The 21,362-nt window shown below is 40.0% G+C and overlaps 1 protein-coding gene across 1 annotated transcript; it reads right to left on the reverse strand.

Annotated features, from left to right (window-relative positions):
- Positions 1-740: 740 nt before the first annotated feature.
- Positions 741-21,362, reverse strand: LOC108495398 (cytochrome b-245 heavy chain). The gene is made up of 13 exons (XM_017811067.1): positions 21,257-21,362; positions 18,492-18,587; positions 16,953-17,063; positions 14,236-14,320; positions 12,901-13,046; positions 12,327-12,517; positions 9,278-9,407; positions 8,263-8,355; positions 6,651-6,904; positions 6,207-6,369; positions 5,252-5,398; positions 3,930-4,054; positions 741-3,219 (listed from the first exon to the last, which is right to left on the reverse strand). Exons 1-13 carry the CDS (start codon positions 21,299-21,301, stop codon positions 3,093-3,095), a joined length of 1,713 nt encoding a protein of 570 aa, XP_017666556.1. The 5' UTR covers positions 21,302-21,362; the 3' UTR covers positions 741-3,092.

A 21,362-nucleotide genomic window follows, 5' to 3' on the forward strand; every position in this document is an offset into this window, starting at 1 on the left:
GAACTTGTAATTGCTTCCATTAGTTTAAGGTTATTTTAATAGTCCAACAACTGGCTTTTCTTGCCCTCAGCAGGTCATTTTTCATTTGAATAGCAAATTTTTTGGAACTGAAGGGCAGATCAGATGTCAATCCAGTTTGTAAACTCAGGTACAGCCTAAGTTCAACAACATGTGTCACACAGACTGCACTCCTGTCTGCACTGATGGTGTTTTACCTCTTTTAGAGTCATCCCTGCCCATGAGGCAGAGCTAAGATTGAAGGTTACTGTGAAAGGACAGTCTTACTGGGAGAGCTGCTTGTGTTGTTTAGATTCCACTGGAAATGGAGGTGATACTGGAGGGCTCCCAGAGGTCCTGGTGGGTGTGGACAGTGGCAGAGCTCTGCCAGAGCAAGTACAATAGCTCATTTACTTTGTCACCCAACAAATTAGGAACTTAATAATGATGGAAGGAAGAGTTTTGTGGTGGCAATTGACTCTCATCAGTGAAACATGGAGCTCCCTCAAGTCCTGCCTTCAACCATTCAGTGCCACCCCACTAACGCTGTTTCACCTTGGGGTCCACAGAACCAACCTTGAGACAGCCCTGCCTTTCAGAACACCCTGATGGTGCTACTGCAGCAGGGTCATGGTGCCAGATGGCCTTGGCTAAACTGCTGAATAATACCATGTTTCTCAAACAAAGGTGAGAGACCACCCTTTGTTTCCAGGGCAGGCCCTTTGGAGTCAAAAGAATCAGCCGACAGCAAAAGAATCAGTTTATTGTGAAAGTGATCCCTTTCCCTGCCACCAAGAGAGAAAATCCACAAACACGCGGAAGGAGGAAGTTTTCGGCAAGAGCCCCAACTGAAATCTGGTCAGATTGCAAGCAGTGGCATTTGGCCACAAAGGAGGACTGTCCTTTAGGCTCACCTGTAGCCCACTGCCCCGAGGACAAGCTAGTTTGGTTCTTATATTTGTATTTCAGTACTGTTTCACTCATGTATCCTAGATATAAACAACCCTTCATATTCAGACTATGACTGATAATGCATGGCTTGCTATTTTAGCAGGAATATAACAAACTTTTGAAAGAAACTGAGAAGCTCTCACTTGCTTATTCTTTTATATGTTTTAGGATGATGGTGATTTATTAACAAACACAGAATTACTTTTTCTGAGTTTCAGGCGACAAACAAACCCTGGTACAAGTGTGCAGCAGGTCAGGGAGTGTCATTGCAAATGACTGACTAAGAAAAGTTCCCTTTTAAGAACAAACAATGAAATGTTTAGAAAATTAATGGGTGAATTAAAATACACCCCTCCAAGACTCTTCATATGATAAATATGCTGTCTCCATTAGAACCCTTGTGATTCCTCTTTGCTCGCTTCCTAAGAGTATAAAAGTCTGATCACATTTTCATTAAAATCAAAGGCAAATATTTCAGTACTCTCTGCATAGGATGAGACCCTTATTATATTTCAGTAGCAATATTTTTCATTCTACAGAAGAAGTTTCTTAGGTTCTGCTTACATTCTACTATTATTTAATAGGTGTGTTTCAGACAGACTTATGTGGATTTGAATATGGCCTTTCTGAGGGAAAGAAGTGTAACATTCTGCACCAAGAGCTGATCCATGCCAACATTAGTCAAAAACTGATATTAATAAATAGGAACTGGTAGGTTGTCTTTCTGAAGCAGCTTTGAGAGCTTCGATAACATTTAAAACTGATGTAGATGGAGAACACATCCTGTCTGGCAAGATGAGGTGTAAAATATGCCACATGCAAACAGATGGCTTCACAAACTTTTCTGAAATGGCAGAGGGAGACCACCACTTTCTTCTGTGGCTGTAAGAACCCGTCAGCAAGGTCTTGTGCTGTGTAGGAACTATCACAGGGCTTGGCTGTGGAGTTTAAAAATCACTAAGCAGGCAACTGCTTAGGCAACAGAAGACTGATAGTATACTAAACTGGGGCTTTTTCAAGGCTTTTTGGTCTTGCTTTTTCAATGTTTTTTCTATGCTTCTGGTTTTATTATCTTTTTTTTTGTTCCTTTTCTACTGCTATTAGAACTTTCAGTTCTCTTTTTGTTGTTGTTTTTAAGAACCTGCTACCTGTAGTGTACCCACAGAAGTACTGTGCTGTGTATGGGAGACTTATTCTGTAGCTGTGAATAAAGTAATCGTTCTTTTCTCAAGCCTTTTTCACCACCAAAGAGGAACAGCTGAGCAACAGGGCCAAAAGCACTGTGTGCTTTTAAGAGTGCTTCAGAAAAATAGCCATTAAATCATTTAACAACAAGTTTTTTCAGCCTTGAAAATCAGAAATGGCAGTCTTGAAAACACAAAACCTCTTCTTGTTTGGATCCCTGCACCGTGAATCTGAAGAAGTGACACTGAGCGTTCAAAGCAGCCAAGCGATGGCTCATCTGCCAGGTGTGGGACTGGGGTTGAATCTGTCCTCGTCATACCCCTGCAGCTGGGGTGGTCCTCAGGAGCCCAGGTGGTTCCTTTCCAGTTGTCCACTTCCCTAAAGAGAAGCAGCTGCTTTTCAGCTGCCTGCATTCTCTCTTGGACAGGGCATTTAAGGCTTATGTTGGAGGCCTGGAAGACACTGGTGCGCAGAAGAGTTTTCCTCTAGTAAGGAACTAACTTTCCCAGCCACCCTTCCCCAACTTCCCTTGCTTCAGGGACCGGCTGCAGCCAGGATAAGCTCTCTCCCAATTGCAAGCATTATGCTAGAATGTTTTATTGTTCAATAGCATTAAGCTTTATCAGTGTGAATTGGCTCCCAAATGCGTATGGCAGCCCAGACTGTTCAGCAGTCATGACGAATAATAGGAGGATAAAGGCAGTTAATTGAGGGGAAATCCCCTCACACAGACAAAGAAAATAGATTTCTACTAAATAGCCAGCACGTGGAAGGCAGTGCAAACTTCCCTGAGGTAAAACTTGACTCTTTTACTCTACCACAGCGCCAAAGTAATTCCCAAGAAGCAAGGGGATTTGTGTTAGTGTAGCTGAAATTAGAAGCTGGGCCGTCCCTCCCAGAATCCAAACAGAAAAACACCTCCAGTCTTTGTGCTGAAATGACTCTCACGTGCTTAGGAGCTAGAAATTTTCTTTGTTAAAAATGAAGTGTACTCCTCGTGGGTCAGCTTCTGAGTTGCTTATGCTCTGCTTGTTGAGTGTGTCAGCTAGGCCCTCAGGTCCACAGAGAAAAACACCTATTCTGGAGCTGTTAAGAAAATGAAAATATAGTCAGAAACTAGGTATGGAGCAGCTGGATGTTCTTCATGTAGATAATTTTTATGTTCTATAGTGCAAGGGTTTTTTTTTTCTCAGTTACAGGAACTAAAGTAGAATTGGATGTCTCTTTCTTAAAATTTGTAACCCCTTAAAACTTACTGCTGCTTCTAAAATAATGGTGGGCTAAATCTTAACTCAGCAGAAGTCAGTGAAAACAGCTTTATCAACCTCAGTGGATCAAGGAAATAGAGCTTCAAAGATCTTATGGCACAAAAGAGGAGCTGTCTGGTTTTTTCCTACTAATTTTAGCTGCTTAGTTAAAGGTCATCCATATTCAGGTTTTGTTTTTAGAAGTAGAAAGTGTTTTTTGGAGGTATTTAGACATCACTTCTCATTCCTATTTACTTCAGCTGAAATGATGGGCTATGTTTTTTTCCTAAATCTTCTGCTAGTAATTATACACTCCAAGAAGTACCTGACCAAAAAAGGATGATTTTTTTTTTTTTTTAAATTGTAGGTCAAAACACTTTGGTCAAGATCATAGATCATGTTCATTGCTGAAAAGAGAATAGAAGATACCTGGAGACTGCTAGAAAAAAAACCTGCTCCTCAGACTTTATCAGCCAAAGGAACAAGATTGTGCTGTATGGCATTAAGATAGAGGAAGTCCTTAGACACTATAAATTTGCACAGGTTTACCCAGGATGCCGCTCAGCAATAGTTTTGAACTCATTTTCCCAGTTAGGTCTTCCATATAAGGTTTTTTGTTTAAGGCCTGTAATCACATCTTTTTCTTCTTCATGATGCACCACGAAGTGAGTGGCCTGTGGGAAATGAAACACAAAGGACAGTGTAAAGACAGAGGTAGATATGGCAGCATCACGTCTTGTTAAAAAAAAATAAGAATGTCAATTTGACTGAATTATTTCCCAACCAAGAATATGGAATTTATGGGGTTTTGAAAGGAAAGCTAACATTCATAAAGTCCTGACTATCAGTGTCTACCCATTCCTTTTCCCCACATTGGGCGATCTCAAAAGTTAAAGCTATGAAGCATTGATCACAAATTAAATTTCTTTTGCAATGAACTGTTTTGGTTTAAGAACTCTAAAATAGAGCTGCAAATTAAAACAAAACTTTCCCTTCAGGGACAATAATAAAACTATCTTGACTGCAATGAAGTCTTGCCAGTTTGCTCTCTGGAAGGTTTGATCCATATGAGGCCTTGCCTGTGTAACTGTCACCTAGTTACAGTAAAGTAAAGCTAAGTTAAGTAAAGCCAGGAAGAGAAGATGTGGTTAAGGGCTTAAGTTCAGGCCCTGTAGAGTTCTGCAGAGATTTTATGTGAGGAAAAAAAAGTATTACAGGTAACTTTCTCCCCAAGCAAAAATTGTGGGACTTTTCTTCTTCCCTTCCTGTTTTTTAACACTGCACATGTGATAACATCCTACCTTGCTCCTCCACCTCCCTCTCTGTCCAGCTGAGCCACAACACTGTAGGCATATGGTGAATTTTGCAACAGTGAGATGTAACTAAAATAAAACCTCACTAAAAGTAAGAGTCTCCCGACTCATCACACATTCTCAAGTGGCTGCTCCTTTGTACCCTCACAGCAATCTACAAGTGTGGGACCAGATAGGGAACTCATGAGAGTCCTGAAACAAATATGCTGCTAATGTTCACCTTTTGTGCATTAGCTTCTCTGGTCCCAAATGCTGTTAATTATATGCTTTAGGCAGCATTAACTGTTTTAGAGATACTTTCATGGTCAGCTGACATTGCTGCTGTGAGGAAAGCCTGCTTCCCACATTGCACAGCCAGAATAAACCAGATAGGATGTCAGAGTGCACAGTAGTTGCTGATCCCATGTAATTCCTGATGGATAATACCTGTCTGCATTCAGAACCTCTGAGAGACAGATGAATGCCCAGGATAAAAGACCATTTGAACATTTATCAAAACAGACTTGCTAAGATTAACGCCAGTGGATGTGGAAGTGATATTTTCCACTGTGTGTTTACCTGAGTTTCATCCCAGCCTGTAAGGTAGATGTTATAGCTGAGAAAATCTGCGTTATTCCTCTCCTGCATTTGGGCCTCCAGTGACTGCAAGAGGTCAGCAAACCATTCAAAGGCATGAGTGTCCCTGCAAAGCCAGTAAAAATAAATCTGGAAGAGACAAGAGTGAGCTGTCAGAGGACATAGGCACTTCTGGATTCTGGGTTTGTATCTGCTGACAGAGTGAGGGTTGTGGAGTTCTTGTAGAAATTGTCCTGACCACTTCAGTAGATGGGTAGGATGCTGTTGAGTCTGTTCAGGAGTTTTAATGCTGGGAGGGTTGTAAAGCTGAATGACTGACTGCAAGAACAAGGAAATATCTTTCTATTTCTCTTCCACATTTTTAGTTCACAATGTTTCCCTACTTACCTCCTTGTAAAACAGTTTGTTAGTACATAAAGAAATGATTTAGAGGTGAACTCTCTTTCTGTATGCTGGCAGGCAAGATAAAGGAGATAACAAAACCAGTTCTGTTCTCTGAATAGGACCATAACTGCAAAATGTGACCCCACACCTTTGCACAGGGAGTTTCCAGGGGCAGGAGGGGAGAGGAGGATGGTAGCTTTGCTCTGCCACTGATGAAAAGTTTTTCTCTTAGTGCTTGAGGAAGGAATGCAATATTTGCCCAGGCTGCAGTAGTGCCTCAGACTTTGTGTTCCTCGAGGAGATTGAACACCATCTCCAGTGCAAGTGGAAATCCCCAGGGCCACAGTCGGTGTGTACATTTGCTCATGGGCTATTTCTCCTTTCATTATGCTTTTGCTTTTGATCCCTCCTGCTAACCTTGTGAGGCAACTGGACTCTTTCTTCTTTTAGGACTCATGTATATCTGGAGCCAGATCACCATTGCTGTTCCTATTTTGATTTGGGCTCTTGGCCCATGAATAATTACATGGGTTCTGGGGCTGAGAACACATACCTTCTTGAGTTTTAAGTTGGTTGCATCGTGGCAGTATTTGTACCACACAGACTTGAGCACAGATGCAAAGGGGGTGACCCCTATTCCAGCTCCCACAAGCATAACAGTTTCATAACTGAACACGTCCTCACTCGCTGTTCCAAAGGGGCCATCCACAGCTATCCTGAAATTGAAAGTATGCTCAACAAATCAATAGTGAATATTTATTAACATCATTTAAAATAACAGCAAAAAGGTATTTGTCTGCTACAATGTATATTTGGACTGAATACTAGTCAGCAAAAGGAGAGGTGGAGTTGATGGAAGAAACTGTGAAGAGCTACTTAAGGCCCATGTCTGTGATGGAAGTAGTTAAGGTTTTATTGCTGGTGTCACCAAACTGGTTGAGCAAAATTTAGTTAACAAAAATTTGTTAACTTTACCACAGAGATTCTTTGTACATACTTGGGCAGCTTCCATGCCTCCTGGAATTCTTGTTTATCACATCCACAGGCATTGAACAAGCCCTCTGTCCAGTCTCCCACAATACGGACGTGAATGCTGAAGTAATCCTCTTCTGGAGCAGAGGTTAATGTAAATGGATGCCATTCCAGTTTAGACACAGCTGGACATTTGACAAAAATGTATTGTCCAACTTCCATCCTGAAGCCTTTTTTCATCATCTGGAGCTCAATTGTCTTGAAGGGATGAATGACCACCTGCATTGAGAAGGACAAGGGAGAAAAACAGGAAAAGATGTCTGGGTTCGCTGTTCACTGGATGTACGAACATCTTCCATCACTGTCATCATCCTCTGCTCTGAGAGCAAGGGAAGCAGGTGAAACTGTCTTCCCAGTGGAACTGAAAGTGAGGAACAGCACTGACAGCCAGATGAAAGCCTGGAGAAGATGCTGATTTTTTGGTTGAAACAGTTTTTCACACCATGCTTGGAGTCCCTCCAAATGGGACAGGCCAGACTAGCACATCTTGTAACACATCACCAGATCTACATGTGCAGGTTGTTAATTCCAGATGCACCTTACACAGTTGCACAGAGCACATTGTTAATGGACCTGACTGTACACAAAGGGGAGAAAACATAGAGCTATCATGCAGATAGGGAATTGGATTGGCAAAACCACTGGAAACTGATGTTGTCTTATTATTGTTGGGTGGGATCTTGGCTATTTTTTAGCCGAGAATAAACAGAAGCAATATTCTAGAAGCAAGGCTAGTAATTGCTAGTAATTCTGCCATTGTGATTTTTTAATTCTAAAGTTGTTTACCAAAGTTATTTTCATTTTTCAAAAGATATTTGCAAGAGGGAGAATCAAGCCTCTCTATCTGCTAATGTAGATATTAATAACAGTGCTTACAGCTATGGAAGAAATTTTTTGCTGACAGGCACTAAACAGACACAACAGACATATGGTGTAGAAATGGCTCACAGATATTTTGGTAAAATTACCAAAAGCACATGAGTATATAGGCACCTTCACCCATGCCAGCATAGTTCTAGAGCACAGTAGAGACATCTAATGTCATTCCCCAAACCCTACTGTGATTTGAACAGGGTGTGTCCTCAAGATGCAGCACAGTGTCATGTGAGGAAGTTACACTGGGAAGGGCCAGGGTAGTTTTTATATGTTTAGGCTTAGTGCCTTGCTAATTTAACTGTCAGACTTACAGAACCTGGGTTAGTATTTCTGCAACACATCATGGGGAATGGAAGCTCAGCATTAGATTTGAGGGCATAAAATAGTCACCCTTTAACTCTCATTTTCAGAAGTCATTTGTTCTGTATCTTAAATTACTCTTAAGTCTGTTGAATTTCTGCATTGTGTAATTTTTCACCCAATACAAAGAAAATTCTCCTTCCTAAGATTCAGTCCTGTGCCTTAGCTAAACTTCCTCCTCTTGCTCCCTTTTAGAGGATGTTAGAGGTTTGCATCATGCCAGCGGTCAGAACATGCCTTTCACTGACAACTTTGTTGTTTAGGAGCCTCTGGCTTTGCTGCACCATTTGGAAAATAATGGTAGTGTTTTGCCTGGTATTAGGTGTAGCATCAGCACATACCTTTGTGATAACAACCTTCTGCTGTGACCTCCAAAACCGCACCAACCGCTCACACAGGTACAGAAACATGGGACCTACTACCCACTTCCATGTCTGTAAGCAGAAGACAATAAGTCAGGTGATGAAAATCACAGAATCATAGAAAGGTTTTGGGTTGGAAGGGATCTTAAAGACCATCTAGTACCAACCATCCTACTGTGGACAGGGACACCTTCTGCTCAACGAGATGGCAACTTGGATTAAATCAAATCCTGGAAATGCTACAAGCAGAAATGAAGTTCAAGTAATCTAGGTTCTTTATTAGCCAGAGTTGGGAACCCTTAAGATATATGACACCTTCAAAATTCTGGTCAGAGAGTTACAGCTGGCTTTTTAGTTTCTACCAGAGTTACAGCAAGGTGTTTTCCCACAAGCAATTTTGTCCCTGTCTAAAAAATAAGGTAATGAATTGAAATGTGGAATAAAACTCTGAATGTATTATTGACTCAGGTCTGTATTACTGCAGGAAAATATGTGGTTTCTGTTAACAGATCAGTCTGATATGTGAAAGAAAAACCAGGTTGGTTAGTCAGTAAAAGCTGAAGTTTCAATGTCACATTTCCAGAGGCATTAATTTTCTGTTAATGATTCATTAATAATCTAAAACTATCTGTTTTGTGATTCTAGAAAACCCCAGAAGACACTGGTTACTTTTTGGATACACAGTACTCAGATGCCATTTGCTCATTTGTTTTGCCTGTTAATTGTGCTCATTTTAGGGCACAATGAAAGTGGGTTGCCTGTCTGTCTATCTGCCTGTCTGTCTGCCTGTCTGTCTGTCTGCCTGTCTGTCTGTAGTCTACTTCTGCTTATCATCCATTGTGTTGAAATCTATTTCTTCATGTAAGGAAAGCTGCCACTGAAGAGCACTGAGGTTACATGGCTGTTTTTCTATGCAAGTGCATATATTATTTAAGAAAAAGAGTAAACTCTAAACATTTTCAATTGGACTTACACTCAAGCCAACTTTTCTTACCATAGGGGGATTCCCTGAAAACTGGGGGATTGGGCAAGCCCCTTCCTTCCCCCAGTGAGTGAAGTTCTTGTAGCAAATCTCTGGATTATGTTCAGCCAGACTCTCAGCTGTCTGGCCCCGTACAATACGCCTGGAAAAAAAGTGAAGATCATTAAGGCAATGAAATTACAATGAAGATTTCTGTCCCTTACTGTTATTCTATTTATGTACTACTCTATTTATATTGACTTGTGGACTACTGCACTGCTATAGCTTTTATACAGCTTTAGTGCTCTAATCAACCCACAGAATTGCTATTAAAGAAATAAAAATGGGGAGGAAAGTTTGTGAGAGAAAATACTGATTTCAAGATTAGAGTTCTGTCCATTGCCATTACCAGGATGTGGTCACAATAGGAGAGCTTTTTTCTTTTTTGAGTTATCCTGCTTTTTTTTCAAATAAAAAAAGCAAACAAAAACCAAATACAAAAAAAACCCAAACAAAAAACAAACAAACAACAACAAAAAAAAAAAACCATCAAAAAGCCCGAAACCTGGAGTGGACAAGGAATCAATTTTCTACTGACCAGTACAGAGATTATTTCTATTATCTTACAAATTTGGAGAGCCCTTTCCGACATATATTCCTACTTTGACCCTTCCTCTCCCTCTAAAGCGGTGGGGCAGCCATTCAGGTGGTGTGAGCGAACACAGATGCTTCTTACACAAAGCAGCTATATCAGCTATACCAGCTTGTATCAGCTGATTATCTGGCCTCTATTGTCTTGTCTGGTTAGGGTTTTTTTCGTGTTGTTGTTTGTTTTATTATAGAGAATTCTGACTGATCCAGTTGTATTTCCAGTGGCAGAACTAGTGGTGAGAGACAGTTTCAGTTTCGAGGGCAAAAAGTGTATTCTGATCTTGTTCACTATTTGCTGCCTCTCTCTGGAGTTCTGCCAACCTCAGGGGCATATGAGAGTCCCAGAAATGATGGTAATCAGTAGGTAAGTATCATAATAGAGGAATTCAGATTAGATCTGGTGATTTTCCCTAGAAACAGTCTGATTCTGATCAAGCTGTTTAGTTTTATGCCTATATAATTCTGTTGATATCTTCTTTCCATGACTTCCCTTTCTGCTTTTCTAGCTCAGTGTCTGTGAACTAGGCTACATTTCTGATATTTCAAAAAACTCCCATGGTATCTAAGTCACATGCATGCCTATCTTTGGCTGACAGATTTATCAGAGGGTTATTAGAAAGCCTGTGTACATTCTTGAAAATTAAGATATCACTCTGCTCATAAATATTACTAATGAACCTCTTCCACATTAAAGGTTTGATTAATATCCTGCCTGGAAAAGAAAGGGAAGCAGTGACACTGTCCCAGGAGCATCACGAGTTGCAGTTTGCAGGAACATCAGCAGTTGCAATTTACTTCCCCACTAATGACAGTGGGTTCAGCTGAACCACCCTCTGGTATGAGTTATGAGAACAGGAGGAGCCCATTTCCTCCTCTGTTCACCCCATTGCTTAAGGGAAAGGGGGCCTGAGAGTTTTTGCCTTGCCCTATGCTCTGTTCAAGGTTTGAAAATGTCATTACCCTGTGCAAGAGAAAGAAAAACTTATTTTCCCTTATTACTCAGTGTAGATACTCTTCTGGTACTGTAATTCAGCTTTCAGTAGTGTAGCCTTATAATGACTTTTTTGTGCTGAAAGTCTTTCTTTAGCTTCCATAGCAGAGTGAACTGCACCTCTATACTCTCTCCTATTTACATTTACAGATGGGAAATTGGGAACATTCGTCTCTGACATATAACTCATGCACAAAAAAAATCAGTGCTATAAAAGTTCTATAAGAGCTTGTACCAGACAAGGATTTGTCCCTTTGATTCTAATAGTAATATTTGGTTCAGTTTTCTGTAAATATATATATATATATACATATGTGTATATATACATACATGTGACAGTCTTCTGTCTCCTGAGATAAACTGACATCTGTGCCTCTTTATGACAGCATTCTGTAGTAGCTACTGGCAAGTTTGGACGTTGTGTCAGTAACTCTACAATATTTGCTACAGAAAACATGAATCACTTGTTCTTTTCCTTCAGCAGGTTCTGCTTAAAACTTCTCCTTGTTTTGAAAGTTGGAATGCACAAATAGTTGGGGGCGATCCTCATCTGCCTTCTATTTTTGTTCTTCTCGTTTTGCTTTCATTTCTGTCTTTTTTTATGGCATTACTGGAATGAAAGGAAGTGGTTTTGAATAGTCAGTTTTCGCTGGGCATTTTTCAAACATGCTTTCTAATGCACCTAGAATTTCCTTTAAAAAGGACAATGTAGTGTAATTATGAACTACAAAATGTGGCTTGGATACTTGAGTCTTTCTTTTTTTCTTTATTTACAAGTTCTTTGGTTTTACAAAATGGAACTAAAGTTCATTTTTCTAAGGGATAAAACTGTGTGGTGCTAAAACTGTTTCATAAGGCTTTTCAGCTATTTCACAAGAAGATATGGAATGAGAAAACAGTGGAAAAAGATGTTTGGCATTTGGATGTTAGAAAAACTTACTGTATTTGAGCTGCAGCAGCTAAAAATCTATTCTTAAATGCTGCTGATATTAAAAGTTCATCCAATCTGAAACATAACTCTGTATCTGTGATTACTATAGTTTTCATTTACCCAACAAAATTCTAGACTCTGTGTAATCTTTATACTGAGATGTCCTTACATGCATGTGTGTGATGCAATTCCTTTTAGGAGAGAAAAACAAATTAACAATTAGAAACAGGAACCTTGGAAAAGAGCTTTACAATTAAGATATCAGAAAAAGCTCAGTGTCAGTGAGCAGTTTGCCAAAATCTCATAAAACCTCATGTGATGTGGACAGCTTGTTGCACCTATCACTGAGAGCCTTTTGGCTCTCAGAGCCTGTATTGGCCCATCACTTTGATTGGCACACCAAAAATTACTGCTGCTCAGAGACTGAAATCCTATACTCATGCGTGTAGAGGGCTTTAAATTAAAATACTGTAGTTATCACGTATTTTGTGATAAGCACAAATACTCACCCAGCACCGTGGATGACAAGGCCAATGAAGAAGATGACAAAGAGATGGTGGGTGTACCAAAATACTTCAAAATACGACCTTCTGATGGTTTTGGTGGATGATGTGATGATTAGAATGAGGGCCAGCGTGATGATAACGCCAGTGAGACCAGCCAAGTACGTGAAAGCCACATATAGGCCCCCCACAGGATTCTGTGAAATAAATGTACATGTTGGTCTAAAGAAGGGGTTGCATCACTCACCAAACCCTGTACCTTGTTACAAGTCTGAAATCCACCCTCTTTGAATTTGTATTCCAGCAATGCCAAAATCCCATTCCAGTCAGAAGACTGCTTTGCAGGATATTTGTTTTTGCATAATAATTTTAAACTACCTTGAAATCCTTAGGTGAAAAAGTTCAAGGTGCCACCAAAATTTAGCAACACTATTCTTAACAAACATAGAGAAATTAATTATTCAAGGTTTTGCTGCAAGATGGCCCAAACCCGGAGTTTGCACACCAGAAATAGGCACTCTGGTCTTACGTGACCATCTAAACAAACACAATACTGATTTCACAGCCTGATTTCACGTACCCCAATAGTTTGTCTAAAAAAGTTGACGTAGCTTTCGTGTGGTTTATCACCAAGGCTGGACAGCGCAGCTGCCAGAGTTCCTTTCTCTTCAACACGGGCTTGCACACTCCACTCTACGTTGAACAAGTGTGCGATGGTGTGAATTGCTGGGAGCGACAGGAAACGAATAATCAGCGTTAAGCACAAGTACTCATGGTTTTGAGTTACATTTGAAACATTGTCACGTCTGTCAACTGCAGCTTTAGACCTTTGCCATTCTCACCCTCCTAGTCACAATTTCAGATCACTGATGTGTTTTACTGTTAAAGCTTTACCACCTGAAGTTTACCAATTTTGCGTGGGTAAGAAGTAAAGGGAAGTTTCCAGCACACTTTTGTTTAACATAGGTTTTCAACAATGTCTTTAATTATTTGTCAGGATCATTCTCATCCAGGGTTTATGTAGAAGTGCCAAAAAGTGAATCTGGATTTCTTTGGGGTCACATTTGTTCTTTTACAATGCTAATAATCAATAACAATATTCTTGCTGGGTTGAATGCATCAAAAAACCTAAAACAGCTGAGATGTTTCACACTAATTCTACTACAGGTTATTGCAGGGGTAAAACTGTACAATGCTTTACAAAATTTGTCCCCTCTCATATAAGCAGATACTTATTCACCTTCAAAACAGATGCAGATCAAACAACCTCAAACAATCCTCCTCTGCTTCAGACCTCCTCTGTGGCCTGATGTTGACTGCATCACCCTTCTCCTTTCCTGTGAAGTGGTGCTCGGATTTCAACCACAGCTCAGAAAGGGAACCTGTTCAGCTCAAGTAATGTGCTGATACAGGGACTGTTTTTGGATGTGTGATTTGCAAGGTACTTGCACTGAGAAGTGAGGAATTTGATGGAAAACAAATGGTAGAAACCCCTTAATTTAGGAAATGAGAGATAAAATATAATAAAAACATTTTCATGGCCAGTCCACATTTTTTATACCTTTTTTTTAAAAATAATTTCTATTATTTGTTTCAGAAATGCCAGCTAAGAAATAAGTCTAAACAACAAGAAGTCAAGCCAGGATACCTGGATTTTTTAGGGCATTGCTAAATACACTTCATTAAACTGCCATAAATCATGCTGATTGTTCAAAATAAAAGTATTCTTTCTTGGTTATCTTTTGCTCTCTGCCAGTTGACAAATATTTGGAATCTGATTTAAGCTTTGGCACACACTAAGTTCTTTAGGTTAATGAAATCAGGTTTCTTCTCATATCCTTAAGAACTTGCATCCTACTTAGATTCTGTGCAAAAAATGCGCAAGAAAGCTACAAAGAAAAATTAGAGTACCAACCAGTATGAAGGGCAATCATCCATGCCACCATTTTGTGAAAGGTGAGGTTCCTGTCCAGCTGTCGTCTGATACGGGTAGAGCAGCACTTTAGGTATGAAGAAAAAAAAAAACATATTTGAAGACTATTTGTGTTGTCTGTGCAAACTTTTTCAATGCAGGGACCAAAACAGTGACCCCGAGCACAACAATTGCTGGCATTGCTAGGAGAAATCTAGAATTCCTAGATATAGTCAAAAATATTTTACCCCATACTTCAGAAAATGGAAATAACAGATTATTTTTCAGCATATCTCACTGAAACAAAGTGTTTTATAATGAGAAAAAACTTAACATCCAGTAGGACAAATATATATATCTTATCTGTGTTAAATTACAGGTTATAAACAGAAGGAAGGATCACAGTCTACCATGGCAGATTCTCAAGTTGTCACTCAGCATCAGGATCCTACAGTTGTGGTTCATGCTGTAGAAATGGACTGCAAAGTTTGGGTATAACTGTCTCAGAGAGCTCCCATCCCAAATGTGCTAGTCACTTATGGTGGTAATACAAAGGGATTCCTTCCCCAAAATACTGAGCGTACTTGCAGGAATTCACTTACAACTTACTGTTGGAGTAACCCAAAAAGAAACAGACTGAAAAAATCTCTGCTAACACCAACCAAAGAATTTGGTTCTTAAGAAAAACAGAATGATATTTTCATGAAGAATGATGGTGGGTTCCTAACAGGCTCCATCTGAATTGTGCTGCAGTCATTGAGAGTCTTCTTAGAACTTTAAGTTCCCGTAAAGCTGGCATTTGCTGTTTCCACACAATAGAAGGCATGATTATCATGTGTTGTAGCTTTGTATTGGGTTTGCTGGCTGGCCAAGGGAAGTCATCATCATGGCGAGGCTTCGCGAACGAAGATTTGGGAAGGCTCTATCCACATTTGCTACAGGCACGCTGGTGGCTTATGAGGCCAATACGAGACAGACATATCCGATTGCAAAACCAAGGGAAGTAAATACTTTGTAAACTAACACAAACATTTCCTCACAAGAGGCAAACACTCTGGGGCTCTTGCAATGATTTCTGTAGACTATAATATCAGCCAGGAGAAATTTGGCTGTCTCCGTATCTTGAGACACAATTAAAAAGATTGTAGAATAAAATGTAGCATGAAGTCTCAGCTGGAGTACAACTCGTAATGCTTGGAATCGGGTTTTAGCCTTTCAGTAATCTCTCAGTATCTTCAGATCTTTCACTGCTTTGACCTCAGGAGATCTCTGCCCAACCTGCTTTCAGATCGACCTCTGTGGAATCACAAGAAGGTCTTGACCTCATCATTTTCCAGTTGCATTTGCCTTGTCCAATAGCAATCTTATTTCTTACTAAATTTATGTTCATCATTGACTTCTGAAGCCTGGGGAGTCAGCTCTGAATTTTGGCAGATACTAGGTGATCTATCTCAGGGGGAAGAACAATTTTGGACCTACAGTTTTATTTACTCTTCTCTTTCCTTTTACATACATGGAGGGTATGGTTGTCTGCTTTTGTAGCAGCCCAGAATCTGAAGGAGTATAGGAAAAAACTGAAAACCCTATGTGTGTGGTTCCAACTTCATATTCCTAAGTGTTGTGCCTTAGAAAGTCTAGAGCACTGACCTTACTCCTAAACATAATTTAGGAGCTTAGTGTGGCAGGCACATCTCATTTATTCAGCCACACTTATTTTCAGGATATATGTACTAGGTGGAGGAACAGCCTGGGTTGTCTCTGATTATTTTCTTATTACTTCACATCCCACTCTCTTCCCTTATGAAGGACTCTTGAAACACTGCATCTGTTTTACCACTTCCTCTTCTGCTCTGCTTTTTCGGTCCCCACAGGCTGTCTCATTGGCATGGAAGAATTCATACTAGATTTAGAGATGAAAACCAGCTTCTGTAAACTGTTTTTGTTGATCATGTATATATTAAGGTGGCCAGAAAGAAAGGAGGAATCATACATTTGGAAGGACAGTTCATGAGCTTGAGGAGAATATTGCTTTCTCACTGGATCATTGTCTGCATAATTTCTGCCGTAATAGCCTGAAGTCTTGATTTTGGTAGTGTGATACAGTCAGTACTATCATTGAAAGCCTCTCCAGCTGTCACTTAGAATCACCTGTGCTTTTCTTAGTGTTGATTGTAACATCTGCGTTTGGGAGCTAGAAAATGTCAAAAGTCTGTGAACTGTTTCATCCTGAGATGGAAATGCAACTCAGACCAGAAAGAATGTAATTTATGAACCAGCTGAAAAAAAAGTCCCATTCTGATAGTCTGTGAAAAACTACATTGATCTTAGGAACTGACTATGGAGAGATGGCAGACATGGGCTAACATCTCCCTCTCTAAGTGGGTTTTGCATCAGTGACAAACGACATGAATGTGTGTAAGCACCAACAGCCGCTGCCAGCCAAAAGAGGGACTTTGCATCTAGGGCAGCACCATGCCCAGGAGGCAGCAAAAAATAGAGGACTAATTCAAGGCTAAACCTCACAACAGAGCTCTGGATACACCATGGGCAGTAGACCTCAGTCTTGCTCAAAGCAAAACTCCAGGCTTATCTGCTTCATAAAAGAGGACATCCCCAAAGTGTGGTATATTTGGGGAACTTGGACAAAGTTTCTCGGCATATTTGCAAGGCTGTTCAGGTTAATATCTTTCATAAATTTTGAAATACTTTCTTCATCTTACCGCACTTGATCCTCTGAGGAAGGAGAGCAAGTTTCGACATACTGGCAGCAGAATCAGCATGCAATTGAAATTCAGGCAAGCTGCAGGAGCCCTTGCAAGGGCCAAGGCACGCTGTAATTGGAGAGAGGCTGTTATTAAATGCACTGCCTAAGACATTATCTGGGACACAGATAGGCACAAATTTAATTTATTTATTATATCACAACTTACAATGAGTGTGAGATCTAGAGTTCATGTTAACAACGTGAATGATCACATTTTGCAGTAATCGTGCTCTGGCAAAGTCAGAGACACGTGCAGGCAGAACATGTCCCTCCAGACAGACACCTTCAGTTTTCAAATAATATGGTTTTATAAAAAGCTCCCTGTCATGTCTGGCAATTAACAGTCAAATACAGATGCAAATCTAAACCATTAGTAGAGTTTTGTGTAAAGAAAGTCTCACAGCTGTTGTTTCAGTTTGACTGGGGGTTATGGTAGATGGACAGCTTATGAGGGAAGTGGCTTAAGTTCTCTTTTGTCAGTAAAGGGAGTCTAAGGAAATTTGTTGCCTCATCTTTTAGGAATCTGTTTCCTTAATGTTGGTTTTCACACCCTAAATTATTTCAGATTTTTGAACAAAGACTGTTTGAAATGAGGGAATTATGATCATATTAATCCAAACACAGTGAAGAGAAGGAAAAGAAAATATTTGCTCTCTTTGCATGGACTGGGACCCTTTCAGGTTTCAGACCACAGCTACTGACTTGGGGTTACACTGAGCCCTACTTGTTCAAGCACAGGTCTCTGTGACTTCAAAGGCAACTACATCACGATTGCAAAGGACAGGATTTGGAACACAGATCTGAAGCTGTATGCAGAATGAGATTTCATGCTTTGTTGAATTAAACCATGGCTTTGCAAACCTTTGATAAAACCCCGTGCTCTGTGATTTGAAGCTTAGGCTGATTTTTATGTCTGTGATCAGGGTTTTAAAATATGTGAACAAATTAATTTTCCCTGTCAATTGGTCATGACCCGTCGTAGCTTTGGAAGCAAGTTTTTAGTAGGACATATAATGGTGCATTAACCAGCTGGATTATATTAAATAGCCCAGAATCCAGGATCACTTCACAACTTGACTGTAATTCAGATGTTTGATGAATATGTGAATGATGATTGCTTTTCAGAGCTAATATCTTTGTAAACTATTCATGCTCTGAAAAATAATTGCAAGGGAAAATAATTGCACAATAGTTCAATGGCAATATTTTATTCAACTTTTGCTTAATAAAGCAGCTACAATTAATGTTCACTTTAATTACCAGGAGCATAATAGCTACCCGAAAGCATGTTTGGAATGGGATCTCTCTATTTTGTGTACCAGCTTTCTTTTCAGAAGCACTTGACATCTGTCTGCATTCAGTTATCTGTTTGCATGTGACTTTTAACTCCTACATGAACCTACTGCTCCAGCCACTTGACCGGGTTTCAATCAAGTAGAACTAGGCAAAAACACTGTGCTCTGTCTATGCCAAGATAATAATGTCTTGTACTTACGCCGAGGAGTACTCTGGTGTAGAAGAATTTTGGTGGCACATCATACACAAGATAGTACCACCAAAAGAGGAAGACATTTAACCCCAGCCACACAAGCTGAAAGAGAATTAAACAGGAAGCTTACAGTTTGTTCTTAGAGATCATCCATCTGAATTTATGCAGCTTAGATAATGGTCAGTTAGTTCCCTGTGCTTCTGTTTGCACAGAGGTGTGTTCTGCAGAGTCTAAATGTTTCATCGGGGTGACAGAAATTTTTCGGGTGTAAATAGGCTCTGATGTGTGCATGCAGGGCACAGGAGTGGCAATAAACCAAAATACAGCAATGTGTGGCTGAAACTTTTGCACAGCTCAAGGACTTTACACGTTAATTGCAAAAGGACCATGATATTACAGGTGTTTAAGTAATTTTGTGAGTAGTTGAATCTCCAAACACAATTAAAAGTTCGGGACTTAATTGCCGTTCCTTAGGCAATGCCAAATGGCAGTTCCTCAGGCACATTAACCTATGGACGAGGAAGACTTAGGAGCTGTGACAAAGGACAAAGAAGCTTGAGATCTAAACACAGATAGCCTAAATTACACCTAGGGCTGAATTGAAGAGGAGGCTTTGAGGGTCCTGAAATCAGCTATCAGGAAATATTAAATATTGGTAGCACGCAGACTAGCCAAAACCGGGCTTCCTCATAACTGTATTACAGAATTTTCTCACACTTGCCCATGTCATGGTGCAAGTTTTCTCTGGTTTCTTTAGCAAAAGACAAGTTATCAACTCATAGATCCATCTGGGCAAAAAGATCATCATGAACCTGGGCAATTGCCCTCCTGGCACTCGATGGCTGATTTCATATCCCATATTGAAACAAACCTGCATCAGTGCACACTCTGTCTAAGTAGGTTTATTGAATGGTGCATGAAAACAGAGAAAGTTTGAGATCTGGGAGAAAACTCAGTCTCTGGTTAGAAGTTAAAGATTCCAGAAACTGTGACGTTACAGTCCCTCATCCCTGCTAACCCGAGTTATCCTAATACATTTTGCTAGTGGTTTTGACCCAACTGACACTATAAAAAAACTTAGGACTAGTTTAGATCTTGAAAATGTAAATAAATGCTGGGAAATGAAGGGATTTCCACCAGGGTAAGGCAGTATATAGGAAATCCCCAAGTCCTCATTAAAACACCATGGATTTTGTTCTCAGGATTAATCTCAGGATTAAATGCTCAGGGTACACTCTCACACACTCTGACTTTAAATAAATATCCTAAGCATTTAAAAGACCAAGATGCTTGGCCTCATCTTGGTGGTCTTTTACAGTTCTTCTGGGTGTTAACTCATATGAAACATGGATCCTTTGGAAACACTGTGACACCCTCTGGCAGCTTGGGTAGAGTTGCAGTCATTCGTTTCTTTGCCCAGCGCCAGTGGCGGCAGCACAGGATGGGGTTCAGGCTGACATGTTTCTGCTCTATTGAGGCACATCTGTAGAAATGGTGTCAGTCCTGTTTCTGTCAAGCGCTGGACAACCCTGCACCTGGTCAGTGTGCAGCAAAGCTGCAGAGGCCAAAGCAGAACCCTTCAGTAAGGTTTCCAGTGATCTGCCCTTTTAGCTGGTTTTGTCAGTGTCTCCGTAGGTTTCCTTCCCTATTAGCTGACCTTGTTACAGCTTTGAGGCTTTAAGCTCAAATTCCTTATTTGAACAAAATAAAGGCCTCTTACTTAATTCTTTCAATATTTCAGTTCTGGTGGTGGAAAAAAAAAAAAAAGAAAAAGAAAAAGCAAAAATTCACCTCTTGGCAGTTTCAACTTCCTCAAGTCACTGAAGGTGACAGTAAATCCAGTTACTCCCTTTCAAAGCACTGAAGTGCCACAGCTACAGGGTTATGTTCCTAAACTAGAGCTACTCATCTACAACGTAATATGAAAGTATTGATTCTTCATAGCAGCAGAAATACTCCTTCGAATAAAGATATTCACATTTCCATCACCACAAATATCTAAGTTCTATGTCTTCTCTTTCTTCCTTTCACCATTTACATCTACTAAGCACACTTGGCAACAACACCTGCTCTTACATTTTTGTGTTGTATATGTTATTTAATATGTGTATCTCCATATAGCATATGTATTTAGGTATACCTATAGCACTTCACACTGTGAAGTGAAAAAACCACTGAAATATCAACTTAGTTTTCTCCAAGGAGGACTGCCCTGCTTACTCTTTAGCACTCTTAAATGCAGCTGGGATTTTCAATACTTTTAAATTTTGCTCAGAATTAATTTAACCTACTTTCACAGCCCCTCTATGCAAGCTGTAAACAAATTCAATTCAAATACTAGTTCTCTTGATGAAGGATTCACGAAATCTGCTCTAAATTCTTAAATCTTATTTTGTACCATCAAGACACTGTGCTTTCAGTTGCACCCACTTTCATTTACAAAAGTGCAAGGAAAGGTGGTCGATGTAATTGCTTTCTCTGTTGAAGTGCACATAGTTGAGTTGTAATGTCACCTGTTTTCCTTAACTATTTTTAATAAAGCAAATTAAAGTTAATATACAATCATTTTTCAGTTAACAGTAAAGATTACAGCAACTGAGGTACCCGACAGAGCTCCTGAAAAAATTATTCCCTTGAAGCATTTCCTTGCACTTGCTGCCCTAGTTTCAGCATAATCAGGTGCATCATTCACTGGCACAGTGAGAACTGCTTAGCACAACTTTCTGTAGAACTTTTTACTTGACACAAATCACAATAAAAATTGTACTTACAACGACAAAGATGGACAGTCCTTCATTCTCCACCCAGTTACCCATGATTGCCTGAGATGTGTGTGCACAACAGCCCCACTCTCTCTGGGACAGCCTCTATGTCTTC

The sequence above is a fragment of the Lepidothrix coronata genome, unplaced genomic scaffold (genome assembly GCF_001604755.1).
Source record: "Lepidothrix coronata isolate B3197 unplaced genomic scaffold, Lepidothrix_coronata-1.0 Scaffold30, whole genome shotgun sequence".
NCBI classification, from domain to species: Eukaryota; Metazoa; Chordata; class Aves; order Passeriformes; family Pipridae; genus Lepidothrix; species Lepidothrix coronata.